General features: G+C 41.7%; 1 protein-coding gene across 1 annotated transcript; it reads right to left on the bottom strand.

Annotated features, from left to right (window-relative positions):
• Positions 1–14,297: 14,297 nt before the first annotated feature.
• On the bottom strand, positions 14,298–26,430 carry mpzl3 (myelin protein zero-like 3). The gene is made up of 6 exons (XM_084418061.1): positions 26,056–26,430; positions 23,716–23,885; positions 18,911–19,121; positions 17,564–17,726; positions 17,167–17,224; positions 14,298–15,419 (listed from the first exon to the last, which is right to left on the bottom strand). The coding sequence occupies exons 1-6, from the start codon at positions 26,111–26,113 to the stop codon at positions 15,348–15,350; spliced, it is 732 nt and encodes a 243-aa protein (XP_084274187.1). The 5' UTR covers positions 26,114–26,430; the 3' UTR covers positions 14,298–15,347.
• Between the last annotated feature and the right edge of the window lie 105 nt (positions 26,431–26,535).

Here is a 26,535-nt window from a genome sequence, read left to right on the forward strand (position 1 = left end):
CCCGTTGCGCCCACCCCTCCCGCGGACACGCGCGCGCGGCCCCGCCCTGATCACACTCTATATGAATGCATAAATCTGTCCGCTGAGGTTCCAGTGCGCTTATATGAGCACCTCTCTGTGTGTGTGTGTGTGTGTGTGTGTGTGTGTGTGTGTGTGTGTGTGTCCAATAGATCTGTAACACAGGAACAGGCCACATTAAAGGTGACATATTATGCCCCTTTTCACGAGATATTAGCCACTTATTAAAAAAACTAATTTTGATTGCACAGTTTTAAATGTGACATTATATGACCCTTCTCACAAGATGTAATATAAATCTGTGGCGTCTCCAGAGTGTGTGTGTGAAAATTCAGCTCAAAATACCAGATCATTTATTACAGCTTGTCAAATTTGCCTCTTTCTGGGTATGAGCAAAAACACGCAGTTTTTGTGTGTCGCTTTAAATGCAAATGAGGTTTAGCTCCGCCTCCGTTCAGAAGAGGGCGGAGTCTTTACATCCAGAATCACCAGTAGCGAGTGCAGCCCATAGACAGTAAAAGAAATGGACACAGCGACCCCATTGGAACTCAATTGAGACAAGTGAAGCCCATTTTTAGCGATTTTTAGCACTTCCGTTTCTGACGCGCAGACTCAAACCGAGCAAAGCGTTACACGGACCACGTGAGCAACCCGTCTGTCTTCTAGTAGCTGTGCCAAGAGAAATCTGAATCATTCCCTTCCAAATCTTGCAGAGATGGAGAGTGTGAGTAGGAGCTGTCCATGAGCTGGAGCAGGAGCAACTTTTGCTAAGTATTCTGATTAATTATATTGTCACTTTGCCTCCACGTCCCCCCGATCGCCCGCGAGCTTCTCCTCCCGTCCATACGGTAATCTCTCTACTGTGCGACAGAGAGTCGCGTGGTTATGACGCAATCGTTAGCCTACTTTTACAAAAACTGCTTCTACGGGGCCATAACATAAGATACAAGGTAATGGAGCATTTTATACATTGTCGTGTTTCTTTAGAAATAAATAATGGACAAATGGAGTCTTTAAACGCCTCAGATGTAAAGTTATTCACTGTCAAAGTGACGCCAAAATGAATGGGAGTCAATGGGATGCTAACTGCAGGTGAAGTTCTGCTACAAGATGGCGGCACGCGGCCGGCTTCAACTTCCGGTCGACTTCCTTCCCGCTTGGTGCAGCCTTACGGAGAGACTCAGGAAGAGCTTCTGAATGTTAGTGGAGACATTTCTGTAGTTGTTGTGGAGTTACACTGATCATCTCATCATCATGTTGAACTTCTCCACAAGTGTCCACAGTTCCTGAGGTGTTTATAAGACAGCGGTGACATGTTCTGGTCAATAGTGTCCAGTGCTCGTCTGTGCTCAACCACAGAACAGTTTCAGGCTTTGCTGGATCTTTATCATTGTGTTAGAACTGGTCTCTCTCGTCGCTCGTGGAACCAAATGTCGGCTGATGTGTGTAAACGTGCAGATTAAGGGCCGGTAATATTATAATAAGATCTTCATACGTCAGAAGGGGAGAGAAATCTGATTGACTTATTTTTTGACATGCTTGCAGAGAAAGGCTCACCAGAACACAGTTACTGGGTTTCACTTTTCACGGTTTCTGTGTTGGTAGAAGCATTGATTACAGCACTGACACACGGGGAAAGATTTTCATGATATGTCCCCTTTAAGGCTGCTGTTCCCATGGTAACGGCTGTGAATGATGCCCATGTGTTCTCGCCCTAGGGTGTGTGTGTGTGTGTGTGTGTGTGTGTTCGGGATCCCAGAGGCCGGTTCCTGAGGGACCCTCTCTGACCCAATAGCTGGACATCTCCATCAGAACCGCACGACTCTCAGTGTGTAAAACACCTTCTTCCGTGTCTGTGAAGGTCAGAACACACACGTCTGCTCTCAAACACACACCTTTCCTTCACATGTTCACTGCTCGTATATGTACATCACTGAAAGAAGTACGAAGAATCTGTAACACATTGAACTAAACATGATTCTTCATTGTCACCACACACTACAGAGATGTTATTATTTTTCCAATCTGAACAGAAAGTAAACACATAAAATGTTACTAACCCTTCCTGGTAGACGATATTGCTATGTTTATTATAAATGATTTATTATTGTGTATATATTAAATTCATGTTCCTGGTAATCTTGAATCAGAATAAGTTCCTCTTCTCTTCTCTGATGATGTGGGCGGGGCAACCTGTCACTCACATGAGATCAACCAATAGCAAACCACAACCATCCAATCAATTCCCCACGACACAATCAAGCCCCGCCCACATTTGTTCTTGTTCCAGAAGCGTTTCACTGGGATATACGGCACAATAGAGGAGAGAAGACCAACTTTAAACAGTATTTTCTTACAAAAACAACATTCACAACATTTATTTCTACAACGCTTTATACTATACAGATTGTTTCATAGCAGCTTCACGGTAATAAACAGGAAAATAATTGTAAAACTCATCAATTATAGAAGAGAGAAACTGAACATTCCCGGAGAGTCAACGGGCTGATTTACTGCGTCTTCACAGTCATGTTAGATCTCAGTGTAACTGGAATACCTTTATCCGCACACAATCCTGCTGTAATTCCACGTCTAAATCTCTAAAACTGATGTCAGAGGTTAGAGGTCATCCTGAACTAAAGGTCAGCTTGACTACTGGCTGTTCATGGCATGATGAAAATATACGGGGAAAATGGGTCCAAACCTGTAAGACTGACTGCCTTTCTTGTGTGAAATCAAATATCAATGAAAGTCAATGGGGTCCAATGTTGTCCGTTTCCCAGTGCGCTTCAAAATAGATTATTTTGTGTTCAGCGGATGATAGAAATTCATACAGGTTTGAAGGACATCAGTAAATGATCATGTTTGAGTGAATTATGACTGATCTCCACAATCCTCTGGAAAGCTGCTTCGAAACAACTTAACAGATGACCAGGTGTTAACCTGAGGGACTCAGACTGCCAGAAACCAATTAAAGAGAAGCCGTTAAAGTCAAGGTATCTATTTTATGATGACACAATGCACATTAATATCAAATTAAGTAATAAACACAGGCCAAGTGCAGAACCCTTCCTCCATTCTGACAGAACGTACAACATTTAGACGTAACAGTGATGCGTTTCAGGCGTAACAGTGATGCGTTTCAGGCGTAACAGTGATGCGTTTCTGTGAGGTTTGTGACTTTAGTGCATTTGCATTTTGCTGATTCGGATGTTGTGTTTGTGTGTGTGTGTGTGTGTGTGTGCGATACCTTCAGTCTGCATCAAACGCCCTACAACGACTGCACCTCCACCCCCGATCAGGCTGGCAACTGTTGCCACGGCAACCACACGGAAACGGCATCCTCTGACTCCAGCTGATGGTGAAACTCCATCCATCTCTCCCTCCTAATGTGTGTGTGTGTGTGTGTGTGTGTTCACAGGACCCCACGGACACGGCTGAATCCCATGCATCTCCGCTGATGCGCCGTCTCCATGGCAACAGGCCAGAGCGACATCCAGAGCGGATGACTTACACACACACACACACACACTCGTGCTGGATGCATTAGAGAGGTGCGAGTCACTCTGGGCTGTAAGATATCACTCAAAGCATTAAAAAAAACTCCTCAAAATGCTTTTACATCCACAAATTCATATTGCACTGATATTATTTAGGAAAATGGATTGAGATGCATCATAACCAATAATACACTGACCACATTCATAGACGGAGATCAGCCAATGACTATAAAACCATAAGCATTGATCATTGTCATAAATATACAAATAAAATAATGTAAGACTATAATGTCCATCTTAAGACGGATTCAAAAGATCAAAAATAAACTTTCCCAAATAAAGGTTCCAAAAGGTTTTGCTGCCATTGAAGAACCATGTTTGGTTCCCGCACACGTCCTGAAGAGTGAAGCCGGAGCGTTTCGAGCACCCCCTGGTGGCTGTCTGAGGTATAGGTCATAACTCCGCCCTCTCCATGTAATCCAATGGGACGCTGTAACGAGGTTCAATGTTGTGGGGGGGGGGGTGATGGTGTGGGGTTGTTTAGGGGAGGGGGGGGGGGGGGGTGATGGTGTGGGGTTGTTTGGGGGAGGGGGAGGGGGGGTGATGGTGTGGGGTTGTTCTTCAGGCTCTTCCTCTTAGTTCCAGTGAAGGAACGCTTAATGCTTCAGCAGACCAAGATATTTTAGACAGTTTCATGCTCCAACTTTGTGGGAAGAGTTTGGTGATGCTCCTGTTCCAGCATGACTGCGCTCCAGTGCTCAGAGCAGGACCATAAACACATGGATTCAGGAGTCTGGTGTGGAGGAACTGGACTCCTGCACAGAGTCCTGAACCCCATAGAACAGCTTTGGGAAGAACTAGAGCGAGACTGAGAGCTTCTCGTCCAACATCGGACCTCACTAATGTGCTTCCAGAAGAATGGGCAAACATTCCCATAAACACACTCCTAAACCTTGAGGAAAGCCTTCCCAGAAGAGCTGAAGCTGTTATAGCAGCAAAGGCTGGAGCAACTCCATATTAAACACTACGGATCAGGAATGGGATGTCATTAAAGGTCATGTGCATGTGAAGGCAGACGTCCCAGTGTAGTGTATATAGGCCTCCTCTCATGCTGATTGGATAGATCATTAGGGCCCAAGCCCTGAAAGGGCGAAGGGATTCTTTTTTTTCTTCATTATTATTTTTTTTTGCCTTTTTGCCACTTTTGGGGCCCTTAACATGCTCAAAAACTCTTGAAATTTTGCACACACGTCAGAACCTGTGGCCATCAGGGCCGGACTGAAGCTGGTACCGGGGCGTGGCAGGGGGGCTCGACAGCGCTCCCTGGAATGGGGTCTGAAAACTTGGTCCATAAATCAAACACGCTTGCATGTAATTTGAAATTTGAAATTTATTTGAAGGATAACCCCTTGAGATGCATCATCTCGTTTTCGAGGGGGTCCTTAAAACAAGCACAAATACAGACAACAGATTACATTGTATAACACATAATACTTCACATTCATACCAACATTCAGCTCTCCATAACTATCTCCTCACGTACCAGCCCTCTAAGTACATTGATACAATAAATATACAGTTATCACACATAACATGCAGGTTCAGTACAGTTCAATATAAGGAAATTCACATGATAATTGAAAGTGGGTATAATCAAAAGCAAGAGCATGCGTTCTGCAAATGATCATGTAGTAATGACCTAAAAAGATTATTGCACTTGGTAAATTGTTCCAATCTGATGGAGCTTTAAATCTGAATGCCCGGCGACCTACTTCTTTATAAATTTTTGGAACGTAAAAAAATAATTGATCAGTGTGCCTTAAATTATATAAAGTGTGAAATGGAATTAAATATTGTTTTAGATACATAGGATCATTTAAAAAATTACATTTAAAAATAAACTGAAGCCAGTGAAAATGCCTTCTTGAATTTAATGATAGCCAATTTAATAATTCATACATTTGACAGTGGTGCGTTTTGTATGGACACCTCAGTACAAATCTGCAAAGACTATTGTAAACAACATTGAGAGGACGAAGATTTGTATCAGAGGTGTTCTGGTAGATTATATCGGCATAGTCAAGGATTGGAAGTATTAACTGAGTTATAATTCTTTTTCTAACCTGAATGGTAAAACAATTAATAGAGGAATAAAGTATTCTAAGTCGATATGATATTTTCTTGCTAACTGAGTCAATATGTGATCTAAATGACAATTGAGAATCAAGCAGAAGACCTAAATATTTAAACTCATCAACTTTTAACACTGAAGTTCCATCTATAAAATTAATTGAGTAGTCAGTTGGTAATGATATTTGTTTTGTATTAAACAACATATAATAAGACTTCTTCTTGTTTAGCAGAAGTTTGTTATAAGTAAACCAGTTTTGAACTAGAGTTCTCAACGGGCCTGAAAATAACAACCCGACCCGACCCGGCCCGTGGCTTTTAAAGCCCGGACCCGATGTAACCCGACACATCAACATGAATTATCTGTCCGAACCCGGCCTGCGGCCCGACGCCGCGTCGGATTTTTTTTTTTTCTCATACACGTATTATCATGACCAGCAGATGGGAATTCAAATCAACCTTTAATGTTCACGCCTTTTAACAATACAAACAACTGAAACAATAAACTTTAAATATATAAATAGGCTGTAGTAGCGACGGTGAATTCACCTGAGGCAAGTTTACTTTTCACCAACTCCATCTTCTTCTCCAGGCTAAAGGCGTGCACGCAGCGGCGTCAGGTCTGCCCCCGCCCCTCTCCGTGATGCGCTTGCACGCAGCAGCCAGACTTTCTTTACGGTGAACAGCAGCGATGATTAATAAATGTTTTTTGTTTTTTTTCACTGACTGGAAAAGATTAAGCCCGAGGTCCGACCCGACCCGAGTCATTTGATTATATTTTCGACCCGAACCCGACCCGAACCCGCGTGTCCCGTCGGGTTTGTCGGGCCGGGCCGACCCGACCCGTTGAGAACTCTATTTTGAACTACGTCAAAATCAGACTGCAGTGATCGCTGAATGTAAGAAATATCAGGGCTAGGAAAATAAATAACAGTATCATCCGCATATAACTGAATTTGACAATTAGAACAAACCTGTGGAAGATTATTTATAAAAATAGAAAACAACAACGGTCCAAGAGATGAGCCCTGAGGTACTCCTCTATCAATAGTTTTAAAATCCGAGCAGCTTCCCAGATATAGAACACATTGTTGTCTATGATGTAAATAAGAATTAAACCAAAGTAAAGAAGATCTTGAAAGGCCAATACCATACAGTTTATCTAAAAGAATATAATGGTCAACTAAATCAAAAGCTTTGGTTAAATCAATAAATATGGCACCAGTTAATTTATTAGAATCAAAAGAAGATGTAATATCATTTGTAATTTTTAGAAGAGCACTTGTTGTAGAAAAATTTGGTCGAAAGCCGGACTGAGAAGGAGATAGAATATTGAAATCATTAAGATATTTTGATAATTGATTGAAAATGATTTTTTCAAATATTTTCACCACGCTATTAATTATTGAAATTGGTCTATAACTATTAATGTCATGTTGATCACCGTTTTTATACAATGGAGTAACTCTAGTGCGTTTCCAAGATAATGGGGTAGTGCATGTTGTCAATGATACATTAAATAAATCAGACAAAGGGTAAGCCAAGACATGTGAGGCCATTTTAAGAAACTTGATTTCCAACCCATCTGGGCCTGGACTGCTATCTGAGTCTGCACTGTCGATAACTTGCTGAACTTCTATAGGACTGATGAGTCTAAAGGAGAAGGAGTTTTCACAGATATGATTAGGAGTATTAAAAATAGCGTTGGAATCAGAAAAATCAGAGGATATAGGACTACCTTTGGTAAAGTATTGATTAAATGCATCAGCAATTTCATAGGAATCACCAACAATTTCATTATTTATTCGTATAAAATTAGTTTGTTTTTTGGATGAAAAATTGGTTAAATTATTAATTCTGTCCCAGAATGCTTTGGGATTGTTAAATTCTTTTGCTAGGCAGTCCTTAAAGTAGTTTGCTTTTGCATTTCGTGTTTTTGTAGTACATATATTCCTCAACTTCTTATAAATATCCCAGTCTGTAGAATCCCTTGTTAAGCGGTATTTTCTCCAAGCTCTATCTCTATCTTTGAAAAGATTTATTAAATCACCATTTATCCAAGGCAAGTGTCTTCCCTTAACTTTGATTATTTTCCAAGGTGCATGTTTATCAATAACTTTGGTGACTTCTAAATAAAAATAGTTCCATGCATCTTCAGCAAATGGGATTAACTGAAATCTATCCCAGTTAATGTTAATCATGTCTTGGATAAAGTGTTCAGAATTAATATTTTTTGATTGTCTGACCCTAATTAATTTTGGAGGTAGTCGAGGTATGTTTATTTTCCAGACACAGTAGATCATAGAATGATCACTAAATGAGTCTGGCAAAACTCCAGATGAAGTAATCCTATCTGGATGTGTAACTAGGATCCAGTCTAGCAAGGATGATGATTTGGAATCCATTCTGGTGGGTTCTGTTATAAGTTGTGTTAAATTTGAGCTACTAAATAAATTACGATCGTACCTGCATGAGCCAGCTAACCAGTTATTATTAAAATCACCCAAAATGATCATTTCAGTGTGATCATCAAGGGAATTAATAGTTGATATAATACATTTAGTAGATTCAACCGGAACTTTGGGGGGTCTATAAATATTGCCTATTGTTAATTGTTTATTTTTATGAAGAATTATTTTAACAAATAAGAATTCAAAGTACAAAGGATTCTCCTTTGGTACAACAAGTTCTGAGACTAAAGTTGAGGAAATATATGTAGCCACTCCTCCTCCTCTAGAGTCACGATCAGCTCTGTATAAAACATAATTGTCAAGTTTTATATCATCATCTGATATCGTACTATTGAGCCAGGTCTCGGAAAGTGTGATTACATTAGGTTTATTATAAGAAAGCCAGGCTCTTAAAAGATCAATTTTGGGTAGTAAACTTCTAATATTCAGATGAATGATATACATTCCTTTACTGATGTTCATAATACATTTTGACATGGCAATAAACAAACCGTCCAACAAACGAAACATAGCAGTAATAAGGACTAGCAGCAAACAGGTAGAAAAGAGAGCTTACACACTCATACACATATACACACACATTCCTACACAAAAACAATCTAAACAAAAAATAAAATAAAAATTAACCAAGCTCAGTCTGCTTTTTAGCGTTTTGTTAAATGGACTAGAGAATGTAAATAGTGAGCTGAATTCATACTACTGGTCAAAACCTCTAACATCCCAACCCTCCCTCTAGAAAAAAAATAAAGGAAAAATGAGAAAAAAATAAAATAAAATAAAGTACAATATGCTTCATTAATAAATAGCTACCATATACAAGTCAAAATAATAATTATTTCACAAAGTTTAAGTTCGGGCAGCTTTAAGAAACAAAGAGGGCGGGGATTCAAAACGACCTACTGTCAGCCACTGCTCAGGTGGTGTACTTGTTGTAGGTTTACGTCAGTTTGTGCGATTTACGAAAAATAGAGGTCATGTTGATTCAGCCACAAGTGGCCTGATGCCCACATTAGTCCATGAAAAAACAAATAACGATTCAAAATGTACCAAAATAAATTAGGTCAACTTAGCATTTCAACTGCTTAAGATCTGACACAAACAGAAAAATACTGTCAATAGGACTAACAGAAAAGAAAAGAATGAAAATCATACAGTATTATGGCGATCCCATGGGAACATCACGAAGGAAGCCCTCTGCCTCCTCGGGGGAACGGAGAGTGGTGACCTTACCATCCACAGTTACCCTCAGCTTTGCGGGATACTGTAACGAGTAATTAATATCCAGCTCTCGAAGTTTCTTCTTAATGGGATCAAGCTGTCGGCGTTTCTCGGGAAGAGCAGCGCTGTAGTCTGGGTAGATGTAAATGCGTGCCCCCTTGTACTGAAGATGCCCCTTCTCCCGGGCAAGCCGGAGAATTTTCATCTTGTCTTGGAGGTTCAGGAACTTTATCAGGATTGACCTTACACCCGATTTGGAGTTGGGATTACGTACGATTGGAGTACGATGTACCCTTTCAATCACTGGAGGCGTTGGATAATTTTCCGCACCGAGAAGCTGAGGAATAAGCTGCTGCATGAAGCCCAGTATGTCACGTCCCTCTGCTTGTTCCGGGACCCGCAGAAAACGGAGGTTATGTGACCGGCTTCTGTTCTCCAGCTCCTCAGTTTTTTCTCTCAGGTGAATGTTTTCTTTCTCCAGGGTTTCGATACGTTTTCCTAGGTCGGATATATTATCTTCATTAGCACTAACTCTTTGCTCCAGTATGGTGACTTGGTCTCAAATAGTACCCAGGGAGGCCTCTATTGTGTTCAGACTCGTTTGAAGTTTATCCAATTTAGAATCAAAGCGTGCAAACAACTCGTCTTTCAGTTCTTGTATAACTTCAGTTATAAATTTGTTGGAAGTCATTGTGACACCGACACAATGAGGCAGAGCACGCTCTTAATTGTCGTCTGTTTGTGCCGATTTAATTATAAAGTAACTTAAAAAATGTTGTCCTTCGTTGACATATATGAAGATAGATGCATCGAGTCCACAATATTTAAGAAAAATAACTCATAATGCAGACTTGGGCTTCAGCAAACACTCACGCTGTTGTCAGTGCGGCCATTTTCTAATGGGGGAACGGATTCCGACAGCTGTTTTTTTTTATAAAATAATATGAAACTCAGTACACATATAGATCTCATCGGGCCGCACAACTTTCGTGCTCTAAGTTTTACAAAAGCCCAACAGGAAGTCGGTTATTATACGTTGTTTGGAAAACACATACAATGGAATGTGAAATACTCCTCCTAGGGATTTCATCCGATCGCCACCAGACTCGGTGTGAATGAAGTCAAGACATTGAGGATGAATTCTTGCGAAGGAAGAGGAAACGAATTTATGGCGAATAATGGGACACAGGAAGTGTATTATAACTTCAGCATACATTAACTGATCTTGATGAAACTTCAGCAGTGTATTCGTTGTAAGAGGCCGAACACATGGATGTGACTATTGTGAGTCAAAGCTATAGCGCCACCAACTGGCTGCAGGAAGTTTGTCACTTTCAAAATGCTTTGAAATCACTCTTATTTTTACCCGATATGCTTCAAACTTTATGTGTATAATGTAGACCCACAGCAGATGTAGACCTGTGAAAGGATTATTGATATCTTAGATACTGTTGCCATGGCAACACATCAAACTTTAATATTATTTTTTGATGCTTTTGGGACTCTTAGCATGCTTGAAATTGCATGAAATTCGACAGACACATCACATTTATTATCCAGTAGACATGTGCAAAGTTTCAGAAACGGGCATGGTGGAATGGCTCAGTAGCGCCACCTTTTGACCAAAGTGGGAGGTTAGATTCATCTACAGCAACAAAACTTGGTATGTATATTGTTCTCATCAAGCCGGACAACTTTCCAATTTACAGTCATTAGCACCGACCAACAGGAAGTCAGATATTTTGGTTTGAATGTGGATTTTTCTGGAGAATTTTCTCTCCCTCTCTCTCTCTGTTTCTGTGTGTGTGAGGAGGGGGGGGGGGATTTTTCACCCTTGAACGGGGTCTGAAAACTGGGTCCATAGATCAAACACGCTTGCATGAATTAATATGAAACTCAGCACACGTACAGATCTCATCGGGCCGAACAACTTTCCCTTGGTCAAGTTTTACGCCAGCCCAACAGGAAGTCGGCTATAATGGGTTGTTTGGAGAACGCTTGCTCTGGTATTTGAAATAATCCTCCTAGGCATTTCTTTCAATTGCCACCAAACTCGGTCAGCATAAACTCAAGACATTGAGGATGCTAAATTGCTGACGGATTTTTGATATCTCGAACGGTTTGGCCGTGGTGAGGAAACGAATTTATGGCGAGAAAAGATAAAAACGAAGTGTTATAACTTCTGCATACATTAACTGATCTTGATGAAACTTCAGCAGTGTGTTCGTGATAAGAGGCCGATCACATGTATGTAACTATTTTGAGTCAAAGTTATAGCGCCACCAACTGGCAGCAGGAAGTGTGTCACTTTCTAAATGCTTTTGACAAAAGTGAGGGGGGTTAATTTTATGTACAGTCACAAAAATCAGTACACATATTGGTCTCATCGAGCCGGACAATTTTCTAATTTACAGTCATGAGCTCCGAGCATTAGGAAGTCAGATATTTTGGTTTAAATGTGGATTTCTTTGCAAAATCAGCCTCTGAATTTTTACCCACTCCTCTTAAGTGGTTTATTTTATTCCCACCAAACTTTTTCAACATGATGAAAATACATTAAAGATGCTAAATTGTAAACAGATAATAAATATCTCAAACGGTTTTGCTATGGCGAGGGATTAAAGTAATGTCAAAAAAGGAAACACTAAAAACCTCCTATCTTCTAAAAATTTAATTATACACCATTTATTTCTATATAAAATTATACAAATATCAGAACTAAACCCATTTTATTCCTTTTTTTTTTTTCAATTTAATAATTGTTTAAGTTTAAAAACATCCAGAATGTTTTTTTAGTCCAAAAAATAAATTATGTCATTCATAGTGCTATACTGCCCTCTTGTGTTCAAAATCAGGTAGGCCTATTGTATCTATATAAAAATATACTAGGTATGTGACGGTGAGAATATTTTACCACTGGTTAATCAACGTGTGACACCGCTGGGGGCTTTTGAATTGCTAACTTAAAAACGAAAGTAAAATATGTTCATCCGCACTGACATGGATAATGGTGCAGAGCGAGCGTTTTCAATGAATTCCTATGGAAGTAGGAATGAACTAAAAAACGTTCGCTCTTCTCTGCCTGTTCCTCGCCTCGCCATATATATATATATATATATACACAGTGAGGAAAATAAGTATTTGAACACCCTGCTATTTTGCAAGTTCTCCCACTTAGAAATCATGGAGGGGTCTGAAATTGTCATCGTAGGTGCATGTCCACTGTGAGAGACATAATCTAAAAAAAAAATCCAGAAATCACAATATATGATTTTTTAACTATTTATTTGTATGATACAGCTGCAAATAAGTATTTGAACACCTGTCTATCAGCTAGAATTCTGACCCTCAAAGACCTGTTAGTCTGCCTTTAAAATGTCCACCTCCACTCCATTTATTATCCTAAATTAGATGCACCTGTTTGAGGTCGTTAGCTGCATAAAGACACCTGTCCACCCCATACAATCAGTAAGAATCCAACTACTAACATGGCCAAGACCAAAGAGCTGTCCAAAGACACTAGAGACAAAATTGTACACCTCCACAGGGCTGGAAAGGGCTACGGGGAAATTGCCAAGCAGCTTGGTGAAAAAAGGTCCACTGTTGGAGCAATCATTAGAAAATGGAAGAAGCTAAACATGACTGTCAATCTCCCTCGGACTGGGGCTCCATGCAAGATCTCACCTCGTGGGGTCTCAATGGTCCTAAGAAAGGTGAGAAATCAGCCCAGAACTACACGGGAGGAGCTGGTCAATGACCTGAAAAGAGCTGGGACCACCATTTCCAAGGTTACTGTTGGTAAAACACTAAGACGTTATGTTTTGAAATCATGCATGGCACGGAAGGTTTCCCTGCTTAAACCAGCACATGTCAAGGCCCGTCTTAAGTTTGCCAATGACCATTTGGATGATCCAGAGGAGTCATGGGAGAAAGTCATGTGGTCAGATGAGACCAAAATAGAACTTTTTGGTCATAATTCCACTAAACGTGTTTGGAGGAAGAAGAATGATGAGTACCATCCCAAGAACACCATCCCTACTGTGAAGCATGGGGGTGGTAGCATCATGCTTTGGGGGTGTTTTTCTGCACATGGGACAGGGCGACTGCACTGTATTAAGGAGAGGATGACCGGGGCCATGTATTGCGAGATTTTGGGGAACAACCTCCTTCCCTCAGTTAGAGCATTGAAGATGGGTCGAGGCTGGGTCTTCCAACATGACAATGACCCGAAGCACACAGCCAGGATAACCAAGGAGTGGCTCTGTAAGAAACATATCAAGGTTCTGGCGTGGCCTAGCCAGTCTCCAGACCTAAACCCAATAGAGAATCTTTGGAGGGAGCTCAAACTCTGTGTTTCTCAGCGACAGCCCAGAAACCTGACTGATCTAGAGAAGATCTGTGTGGAGGAGTGGGCCAAAATCCCTCCTGCAGTGTGTGCAAACCTGGTGAAAAACTACAGGAAACGTTTGACCTCTGTAATTGCAAACAAAGGCTACTGTGCCAAATATTAACATTGATTTTCTCAGGTGTTCAAATACTTATTTGCAGCTGTATCATACAAATAAATAGTTAGAAAATCATACATTGTGATTTCTGGATTTTTTTTTTTAGATTATGTCTCTCACAGTGGACATGCACCTACGATGACAATTTCAGACCCCTCCATGATTTCCAAGTGGGAGAACTTGCAAAATAGCAGGGTGTTCAAATACTTATTTTCCTCACTGTATGTATATATATATATATATATTTTTTTTGTTATATATATATATATATATATATAAATAAATATAGCTGCGAACAGCGATGGAGGGCCCAAGCCGGTGACACCGCCACCCCGTTGGCTTTAGTGTAACTGTGCCACCGGCTTGGGCCCTCCATCGCTGCTCGCAGCTATATTTTGAACATGTTCCTCTCAAACTTTGTTAATAAAACATATTTTTTTGCAGATTCAGGAGTTCAGATTCAGATGTGTGTTTAATGTAAATATCATTTATTTATATATTTTTTAATGCTATAATACATTTGACCTTAAGCTTCAGCACTACACCCTGTTAGAAGAGTTACAAACTGCATTCACAGAAATCACACAGAGTGGTAATGAACATGTGGGTCATATTCTATATTAACTGAAAGCTTCTTCTTTTTTCTAACAGCTGAAGTCGGAAAACATCGGGAATAAAACCTTAGACAGGAATCAATCCAAACGGACACAGACTTTTGAATGCTAATGCTGTTCTATGATGGAATTATAAAAAATAATTAGTTCGTAAAAAATAGTTAATAATGTTAAAGTTATATTTCATATTATATATAAACAAAATAGATTTGTAGAAAGGTCTTTATCAGGGTGAAAAGTAATGGTAAAACTTGCAGGATCTCAGGAACAGAATCAGCCAATCAGATCACTCGAATCTCTCACGTGACCCGCCTAAAGATGCTAGCACAACGAGTCCGATATTGACTCGGGTTCTTCCGACTCGGTGTGCGAGAACCTTCAGACGCGAGCATCAGCTCGTCTTCTCTCATCTTTTACAGTCATTTAATCCATAGATTACAGTAACAGTCCATCGTTATAAATAACCAAAATTACCCACTCAAAACAGGAAGTGTCATCAGTAGGATGACGTCTGGGTTTATCAAACTTTATCCATGCAAGAACCACACACACACACGCACGCACGCACGCACGCACACACACACGCACGCACGCACGCACGCACGCACGCACGCACGCACGCGCGCGCACGCACGCACGCGCACGCACGCACACACGCACGCACGCACGCACGCACGCACGCACGCACGCACACACACACACACGCACGCACACACGCACGCACACGCACGCACACACACAGCTACACACACGCACACACACGCGCGCACGCACGCACACACACACACACACACGCACACACACACACACACGCACGCACACGCACACACACGCACACACACACACACACGCACGCACACACACGCACACACACACACTGAAGGAGTTCATCTAACACTGTGAGTCGGTGAAGGTGAGTTTGTGCGGTTTCTCCTGCATGTAGTCGTCTTCATACTCAGAGCCCTGAAACACACACACAGTCAGCTTTATTTCTATGGCACTTTATACAATACAGATATTTAGATTTTAATAACAGATTGATTAAAAACAGGAAAATAACAGAATCAAAGATGCAAACTTTGTTCAGCTGTAAAACACAACAGTGTCATAATTCAGATCAATCCAGTTCAGCGTTGATTCAGTTCAGTTCAATAACTGTGTGTGTAGCTGTGTGTGTGTGTGTGTGTGTGTGTGTGTAGCTGTGTGTGTAGCTGTGTGTGTGTGTGTGTGTAGCTGTGTGTGTGTGTGTGTGTGTGTGTGTGTGTGTGTGTGTGTGTGTGTGTAGCTGTGTGTGTAGCTGTGTGTGTGTGTGTAGCTGTGTGTGTAGCTGTGTGTGTGTGTGTGTGTGTGTGTGTGTGTGTGTGTGTGTGTGTAGCTGTGTGTGTAGCTGTGTGTGTGTGTGTAGCTGTGTGTGTAGCTGTGTGTGTGTGTGTGTGTGTGTGTGTGTGTGTGTGTGTGTGTGTGTGTGTGTGTGTGTGTGTGTGTGTGTGTAGCTGTGTGTGTGTGTAGCTGTGTGTGTGTGTGTGTGTGTGTGTGTGTATTTACATCCAAAGTTGCCAATTTAACTCCCTCGAGCGTCAGGCGAAACACAGTAAGGGCCGTTACAGTCGACACGAGCGACGCGCTCCCTTTCATAAGGCCTCATTATACTTCTGCGTCGGACCTACGCCAGACCCTCTACGCTGTATGCAACGCGTTGGTTTTCATTTATACTTCTGCGTCGTTGTCCGCGTTGACGCGCAATTACACTTGCAGAGAGAGCATGTGAAACCCGAGGGAGCGGTCCTAGCAGACCAATCACAGCGCTTGCGTCCGCGTAGAGTTGACGCGTTGTTACATTTTTGGAGGGGTTAGTAGAGTCATAGCTCTGAACACCCGTCTATTTTGCTTCAAACACTCGCTTTATACGCGCATCTTATTCGCTTTGGCAAACTGTAACCTACAACTGTCACCCAACCAAAATCACACACACACACATTGTAGAGGAGACGTATAAGCTCGCATAATTTTTCGCCCGCCATTGTATTCAAACCTTCTTCTGTAAACATAGTATACTTGAATTAATGTACAATACTTGCAATGTCACCCTCATCGACAACGCATAGTATTGCGTGCATCGGCGCGTCGCGTATCAAAAACCAGGACGACACATTTGGCCACGCATCAACACATAATGGTGGCCGAAGCGTAGCGATGCGTAGCCTTGCGGACGCGTATGCGTACCGAGCGTTGACTATGTAACGGCCTTAAACGCTGTCATGTTCTCTGGCGTTCGGATGCTGGTGTTCGGGAACACACTCGTGTGTGTGAGACGCTTCTGGAGGAGTTACACCACATCATCCTGATCACACACTTCCAGAAACACCAAACCAACATTAGAGACGCTGCGACACCATTGGTCCGCTGGTTACTCCAGTTATCCAAGCCTTCGCTGAGCTAAAGTCACATGAGGTTTGGAGAGATTCATTCAGTAAATGTATTTCCAGCGTAGTTTATACTATCAGATGAAACGATGATCCGCCTCAGTTGAGCGCACGAGTGTTTTAGAGAATTTATGCGCATCTTGGCGTTTCCATCCAGCGTTTTTTGATGTGATATCCCAAACTTCACATAAAAATAGGTGGAAACAACGGCTCATCAACTATAAATCCAATTCTATCCCGATATAAGTCAGAATAAAGACTCCTGCACACTCCAGACGGTGGTTTACCTTGAAGTAACAGCAGCACATGGAGCTCTTCTTCTGCGCCTCGTAGAGATACTCCTCACTGTCAGAGACACACACACGTCAGAGGCACACACTCGTCAGAGGCACACACACTCACACACTCATTAGAGGCACACACTCGTCAGAGGCACACACACTCACACACTCGTTAGAGGCACACACTCGTCAGAGGCACACACTCGTCAGAGGCACACACACTCACACACTCGTCAGAGGCACACACACTCACACACTCGTCAGAGGCACACACTCGTCAGAGGCACACACACTCACACACTCGTCAGAGGCACACACTCGTCAGAGGCACACACTCGTCAGAGGCACTCGTCAGAGACACACACACTCCTCTGAGAGCACTGGTTCAGGCACTGGTTCTTACCCGGCGGGCTCTTCGATGGGCGAGTGATGGGTCGCGTCGGGACCCGGACTCTCGGAGGAACACGAACACAGGATCCGGCCCAGCAGGAGGAGTGTGATGATTCCTGACGGGACCAGAACAAACACCAGCAACACGCCCACATCCGTGAACGCCAGCGACGCTCCTGACGGACACACACATGCACGCGTGAGGAAACTGGAGAGCAACGATTCCCAGAGAGAACAACTGATCGAACATAAAGGTAAACCTTGAATGAAATGTAAGTTGCTTTGGATTCAACGTGTTTAATGAGCAGCAGGTTTATTAGGCTGCCGTCACTTTAAAGTCCCTGTGGTGAAAATCCAGCTTTTAGTGTTGTTTATGTGTCTATGTGGAGTTTTTAATTTGCTTTAAAGGGGACATATCATCAAAATCTGGCTTTCCCCGTGTGTCAGTGCTGTAATCGGTGCTTCTACCAACACAGAAAACATGAAAAGTGAAACCCAGTAACTGTGTTCTGGTGAGCCTTTCTCTGCAAGCATGTCTAAAAATAAGCCGATCAGATTTCTCTCCCCTTCTGACGTATGAAGATCTTATTATAATATTAGCGGCCCTTAATCTGCACGTTTACACACATCAGCCGACATTTGGTTCCACGAGCGACAGCAGAGACCAGTTCTAACACAATGATAAAGATCCAGCAAAGCCTGAAACTGTTCTGTGGTTGAGCACAGACGAGCACTGAACACTATTGACCAAAGACTGGTTATTTCTGAGATTCTGGATGAGTGAGATTGGCTTATTTTAGAGTATACAGGCTCCGCCCTCTTCTGAACGGAGGCGGAGCTGCAGCTCATTTGCATTTAAAGAGACACACAAAAACGGAGCGTTTTTGCTCACACCCAAAAAGGGGCAAATTTGACAAGCTGTAATAAATGATTTTGAGCTGTAATTTCACAGACACATTCTGGGGACACCATAGATTTATATTACATCTTGTGAAAGGGAGCATAATATGTCACCTTTTAGACAAAGCATGTGTAAATTCATAAGTCGACACCATTGCTGAGTATTTTCTCCTTAAAACTGCAGTGAACCAAAGACAGATCAACGTGTGATCGTCAACCAGTGGATCTCTGAGCTGAGTGAGTGGAGGCGGGGCTCATTTGCATATTCATAGAACCACGCGTACTAAATGATTCAAGGGTGTCGAGTTACATTCAAGAAATTTTAAGGCATAAAGAAAAAGGAAAAAGAACGTTGACTACAGGGGGACTTTAGTTACGAGGAAGACAGGTTTGATGTGACCTGCACATGTATGATCACACGCGTGTGTGTGTGTGTGTGTGTGTGTGTGTGTGTTCTCACTCTGTGGCGTGACGCTGAGCACGGTCTGGGCTGGGCTTCCCTGCACGTCGGGGGGGTTGCGTACGGCACAGGTGTAGGTGCCGTTATCAGTGAGCGTGGCGTTCAGGAGCTGGATCGAAGCGTCTCCACCGGACGGGCTGCCCAGCCACTTCACACGATCCTTAAAATAATCCTCCAGCGGCGGGTACGCCTGAGACGAGAAGTGGAAGAACTACAGAGAAACACACATGCAAAAGATGATGTTACTGCAGTCAATGGACAGAGATCAGAAACCTTCACCAAACCATCCTAAAAAAAACCAGCTGAAATATAGGGATGCATGAAATATCGGCCGGTATATATGTGAGCAATAAGGTACGATAGGCTGTGCTGTAGGGCACTGTTAGGCAAGACGCCAAGCGGAGTAAATGATTTTATAAAGCTATTGCTTTTATAAAACGGTTACCAGACATCAAAGCAAATTTAAAAGTGCTGGCTAATGCTAATCATAAGATTATTATTCACGTCGGCACTAATGATGTTCAACTCCGCCAGTCGGAGATCATCAAAATTAACGTTAAAGAGGTGTGTGAACTCGCAAGTAAGATGTCAGGCACTGTAATTTGCTCTGGCCCCCTTTCTGTTCGCAGGAGTGATGAGATAGTTAGTAGATTGTCCTCACTCAATGGCTGGCTGTCGAGGTGGTGTCCGCAAAATAATAAAGAATTCATAGACAATTGGAAGAGTTTTTGGGGCAAACCTGACCTGTTGAAAAGAGATGGTATTCATCCCTCCTGGGATGGTGCTGCTCTTCTCTCTAGTAATACGGCACATAGTCTTAGAGCTCAAACATGACAATCTGGGGCTCAGGTCAGGAAGCAGACAGACTGGCTAAACCGACCGTCTGCTAGCGGCCTCGCGTCACCAAGGTCAGATAAATCCCATCACATAGAGCCTCTTTAACCTAGATATCATCATATAGACGACAGCGCAGTCCTGAACTGCTACTAGTCTCTCCCATGTGAAGGCCTCCTCCTCTCTAGAGATAAAGCGTTGTCGGGATAATTCCTGGTTCGCGTGGCTACGCGGAAGTGACATAAAATTCTGTATTATTAATTTTTCAAGGCTTGTACCTTGGAACCCATTTCATGGTTTGCGTTCTCGAGACACCAGGCACTGTTTGTGCAGATGAGCAGCCGGGGGTTTCTGTGAGAACGGTGTGTGTTAGCGGCCCCTGAGTTACTAACTAATGATCTTTACAACGGAAGTGAATCAATCAAACTAACTTTATCTGGGGCCGTATTCACAAAGCATTTTATCTTACCACTAGGAGTACTCCCAAATCGCACTAAAAGATTTTAGCTAGGAGTTTTCTCTTAAAAGTTATTCACAACGCCTTTCAGACCTACTCTTAGTAAAGAAAAATGACAACTCCTAAACTAAGAGTGAGTCTTCGTTGCTATGGATGATGTCATTACTCATGCACGAGCTTGACTGAAGTGACCACCTTGATTGGCTGATGATTGTAACGCGGGAATGATTCCAAACCCCTCCCCTACGATGATGAGTGACAGGTGACAGGTCTGAGAATGCGTGCGCTACACAAGTAGTGCGAAGGACGGAAGATGATGAATAACTGAATAAATAGCCTAAATGAATAAAGAGTAAGGCAAAACAAATAGCCTAGTAGCCTAATGAAACATATGGATTGATGCAATATCTTTGCAACATTATTGAATTAATCTGTCACTATATGCCTCTGCCTACGTTTGCAAAGAGAAGAACATTTTAATTTGATTCACAATCAAACGTTACAATTAGTTTACATGCAATGAATGAGTAGCCTAGTTTTGGTTGTTGTTGGTGGCGTTATTGCAGCCCTAGTTATGCCTACAATGCAAAATTGTTCCCTCGCGATTGGAAGCTCCTGTAGCCGCCGCATACGCATTTCAAAACATCACAACGTGAAATGCCACAAAAAGCGGTTTGTGAACAGGTCTGAGTTAGGAGTCCTCTCGACTTCTTTTAAGCTGTCTCAGGCTTAGGTGCTGCTTTTAGGGCTAAAATGCTTCGTGAATTACTCTTAGTCAAAAAAATTAGGAGTCCTAAAGTTACGAGTGACACGCCCATTATTTTTAGGAGTTGCTCCTAAATTCGCCAGTTAGGAGCTACTTTTAGCCTTAAAATTCTGTGTGAATACGGCCCCTGGACAATAACTTTATTCTAGATCTGCTGTAAAGCCTAAACAATCTCTGTTACTGTAATCTCCTGTTAGCACTGTAAACCTGCTGTGAAACATCTATATTGTTAAAAGCGCTGTATAAATGAAGGAGACTTGACTTGACCACACAATACAAATATTAAAGCCAAAAAATGTGTATCAATGCAACTTTCATGAAGAAAAATCACTAAAACCCTTCCATCCGCTGGGAAAAAAATGGTCCCTGACTGTATTACAGTATTTCTCCAAGACTTTATATTGAAAGGACTCGGGAAAACCGGGAAAACTGTTAAAAGGACAAGATATCGCAGCGGACATTCAAACAGATTTTGTATTATGACTATAGGACTGACCTGAAGGAAATGCTATATCTACTGTAAATGCAGGAACACTCGCTCTCTCACAATACTCTACTCTATACGCTTCAATGAACAATATCAATGAGCACGTGTTGCTAAGAGTGGTTGCTAGGGGCGTTGTGTAGTGATACACAGAACCGTTGGGTGACGCGGCCACAGTTTTATCCTGAATAAAACACAGCTATTCACCAATCAGAATCAAGGACTGGAACTAACTGTTTCATATATATATATATATATATATATATATATATATATATATATATATATATATATATATATATATCAGCCATTATATGTTCATTTTTAATGTTTTCATTATCGGCCTGATATGAAAATTTGTCCGATATATTAAAGCCAATAAATAATGTATTATTTCTTTACACTGAGACACTTGGATGGATTTGAATTGAAATATGATTTGTATCACTTCAAAAAGGGTAAATACAGTTCAGTGCAACAGTTAAATCTGTCAGATTATGAGAACATTATAATTCGCCTTTGGCTAAGCCACACCCTAGAATGTAGATTGACCAATCACAGCGTAGCCAAGAACGAGCTCCCACAGAGCTCCGACACTTTTCCACAGCGCTCCATTGACTTTAGCACAGGCGTCTCATATTTTTGGTCTCGGCAGGCTATTACCGTCGTCGTTTTATCAAAAATATGGTTAAACGTTGTGCCTGGGGCATTTGTAACACAGATACGCGTTTCCCAGAGAGGGTGGAGGGGGGTGTCCGTTTTTTCCCCTTCCCAAAACCGAAGTCAAATCCTGACAAGTGTCGTCAACTGTGTGGACGTCCTCACAGTCAGCTAAACCCCTCAAGGATCAACAAGCACACTTTTGTGGTAAATTTTGCTTTTAACCTTACTGTGAAGTTACACTAGTTACACAGTTTTATGCTGTTTTAGGTTATGATTTCGGTTCTCTACCCTAATTTATTCATTTAGCTGACGCTTTTATCCAAAGCGACTTACAATTGCTATATATGTCAGAAGTCGCACGCCTCTGGAGCAACTATAGGGGTTAAGTGTCTTGCTCAGGGACACATTGGTGTCTCACAGTGGATTCGAACCCGGGTCTCTCACACCAAAGGCATGTGTCTTATCCATTGCGCCACCACCACCCACTTAATTAATGAAGAATCAAGGTGCTAGCAAGCAAGCTTAGCGATAGTTTAGTTATCACATAAGTCAGGATTGTATGTTTTGACTAGCGGCTGGATGTTAGCTAACTTTGTTATTCAAGATACAAACACCTAACGCTAATGTTACAGACACGCTGTTGTGGTAGTTTTGAAGGTGACTAACGTTACCGCCACCTTGTTGCCCAGATGAAGTTGTTGGACGTAGCAACAGTAACTAAGGGGGGCGGGGCTTAGCCAAAGGTGAATTGTGTGTTTGGGACGTGGCTTTTAATGGTGACACTTATTTCTGCTATCAGGGTCTCAAAAATTATATTAAAATTGGGATTTAAATTTATCAGCCAACATATCGGTTATCGGCTTTCAAATATAAATAAATATCAGTAACAACCAAAATGTAGATATTAGAGCATCGCTACTGAAACACATCAGTGGTGTTCCTGCAAGAGTGTGTGTGTGTGTGTGTGTGTGTGTGTGTGTGTGTGTGATTCCCAGCTTTATGATCTCCTGATGGACGCTGCGGTCGACAAGCTTTCAGCAGATCCTGCCCATGAATGACCTCTGACCCCTGAGTGTGCCATCAGACCAGTGATCCTTGATTCGTGTGTGTGAGTGAGTGAGTGAGTGTGTGTGTGTGTGTGTGTGTGTGTGTGTGTGTGTGTGTGTGAGTGAGTGAGTGAGTGAGTGAGTGAGTGAGTGAGTGAGTGTGTGTGTGTGTGTGTGTGAGAGAGAGTGAGTGAGTGAGTGTGTGTGTGAGAGTGTGTGTGTGTGTGTGTGTGTGTGTGTGTGTGAGAGTGTGTGTGTGTGTGTGTGTGTGTGTGTGAGAGAGTGAGTGAGTGAGTGTGTGTGTGAGAGTGTGAGAGTGTGTGTGTGAGAGTGTGTATGTGTGAGAGTGTGTGTGTGTGTGTGTGAGTGTGTGTGTGTGTGTGTGAGAGTGTGTGTGTGTGTGTGTGTGTGTGTGTGTGTGTGTGTGTGTGTGTGTGTGTGTGTGTGTGAGAGTGTGTGTGTGTGTGTGTGTGTGAGAGTGTGAGAGTGTGAGAGAGTGAGTGAGTGTGTGTGTGTGTGTGAGTGTGTGTGTGAGTGTGTGTGTGTGCTCCTCACCGTATGGGCCGGGCCGCCGCGCTCCGGCCGGAAGCTCCAGTCGACGGACATGGCGCTGGTGACGGAGCTGGAGGAGCTGAAGGAGCAGGACAGGGTGACGGAGGATCCTCGAACAGCACTGACCTCTGCTGGAGCCGTTACTGAGATACAACACACACTCCTCAACAGCACTGACACACACACACACACAATCACTGTTAAAGGGTAGTTCACCCAAACATTACATTTACCCCATGATTTACTCTTCTGTCAGACGAACACAGTCAGAGTTATATAGATAAATGTCCTGGCTCTTCCAAGCTTTATAATGAATGAATGAGGCATTTATATAGCGCTTTATATGTAGTACTGTACTGTACACCCAAAGCACTCACAGTTATGGCAGGGGATCTCTATTTATAATGGCAGTGAATGAGGCATTTATGTTTCAAGTCCATAAAAGTGCATCCATTTAAAAAAAAGTGCACTTTTATGATGGACAGATGAACTTTGATGGACTTCAAAACACAAACGGCCATTCACTGCCATTATAAAGCTTGGAAGAGCCAGGACATTTATGAATATAACTCTGACTGTGTTCGTCTGACAGAAGAGTGTCATACACACCTAGGATGAGTTGAGGGAGAGTAAATCATGGGCTAATTGAACTATCCCTTTAACTGTGGCAAGAGCCATATAATATATTACATGATTCTGATTATCACGAGCGCTGCAGTTCTGTCTGTGAGGAGCTCAGGTCATTAGTGTGGATCGGTCCAGCACATGATCAGATCTCTGTCATATCTGATATTCAGTTCCTCAGAATCATAAAAATCATAAACTGCGAACTCATAATCAAACACAGGAGTGGTTTATCAGTGACGGATGAGAACACTATAAACTACACTGGTACAGTTATGTAATCAGAGCCAGCTGCAGAAACACAATCACTGCGTTACGTTATGATGTTATGATGTTATGATAACTATCAACGTTGACAGTTGAAGTGTCAGATCAACTGAACTTGAGAATCTTCCCCGGCTCAAACTTTTTATTTTGTTAATATTTTTAATGAAGAAAGACAGACATAAAAAGAGATGAAAGTCAAAATATTAAATGTCACGATGTATATTTGCGGAGTAATCCACTGTTTAGTCGAGGGCATCAAAATCACAATTTTCACCCGAGATTTAGAGCCAAATGACTTTAGAAAGACAGCAGCATCATCACCTTATGATTACACAGATCGGTCTATTAAATCTGTGGACTTCAGCCATCTTCACTGCACTATAGGCCAAAGGTCACAGTTCAGAAATGGGGGAAAAGCACTTCTTGAGACAAGTGCGTACAACACTCCTGTCTGAGTGCCAAAAACACACTGAAAAAGGTCAAGTTGAGGCACATTAACATGCTCTAAAAATATATATTTATAATAATCTATATTTAAATCAGGGTTAGAAGAAGAGATTTTGTTCTGATAGCGAGAAACGAGATACATTTGTAGTTTCAGTATTTGTTCTTCAGACATTATTCTTTCAATACAATAAGTATCAGCCGTTTAATAAAGTCTCTCACATTAGGTCTTCACCTATATGAACACAGATCTCCATATCTCTGGGACTGGACCATATAGAGCCTTTAAAATGAAGATTACAACAGGACAGTGTGTTGAGAATCTGTAATACTTCTTGAGTTAGAGGCACACAAACTTTGACTCTACAAAACAGTGGATTACTCAGTTAAATGACATTTAATATTTTGGCTTTCTTCTTCATTCATTTCTTTCTTCCGCTTGAGGAACAATAACAATGACTAACAATGGCAAATAAGTTTAAATAAGGGAACAAACACCAGACAGATATGACAACACTTTACAACAAGGTTGCGTTTGTTAACATTAATAACCTACATTAGTAAACGATAACTAACAATGACAAATAGTTCTGAAGCATATGTTAATCTTAGTTCATGTGAACTCCCACATTTAATGGATCCGAGTTATCATGAACAAACAATGAACGGTTGCATTTTTATTAACTAACGATAACAATAAAGATGAATAAATACTGCAAAAAGTGTTTTTATTGTTAGTTAATTCATTAAAGCTGACTGTAAAGTGTTGCCAGTGTAATATGAGTAAAGGGCAGGCTGTAAATCAGCGAATGTTACGGTAATGTTTACGGCCGATGATTGACAGGCTATTTTCACACACAACAGAAAGTAAAACACACTCAACGGATCTCAAATGACACCAGGTTATAGATTTACAGTCTTTCAGAAGCAAAAACCACCTATAAAAAAAGATGTGTATCAAATATGTTGAGACTGTCCGAGAGTGAGCGAATAAAGAGCGAAACTCACCGAGCGCGACGCACACACACGACACGACTCCTTCACACGAGCTTCTCTTCACATCCATGATACACGACAGGCATATATGACCACACACGATGATTATGAGCGGTTATTACAGCAGATATAAGCCTCGTTTATGGCCCTGGTTTGTGACTGTCCTCCATGTTTGAGAGTGTTGGATATCACCTGCCCAACAGGTGAAACAGGAAGTTCACATACAGACTCTGAAAACACGCCAAAATCACCATTAATCTCTCTAAACCTTTTAATTAAAATATCAAAACTCTATTAAAAACCTGTGCAGGAATGTATTATTATTATATCTGTAATTTATTATTATTATTATTATAGGCTATCAGCCGTGATGAACTTCCTCTTTCTGACCTAAGGGTTTTTATATCAGATTATAGTAACAATTAATTGAAATGTCATTAGATCAGTTTAATGTCAGCTATTTGAGGTAAGATTACTCAGATGTCATTAGTG

This window comes from Rutilus rutilus (genome assembly GCF_951802725.1).
Source record: "Rutilus rutilus genome assembly, chromosome: 9".
NCBI classification, from domain to species: Eukaryota; Metazoa; Chordata; class Actinopteri; order Cypriniformes; family Leuciscidae; genus Rutilus; species Rutilus rutilus.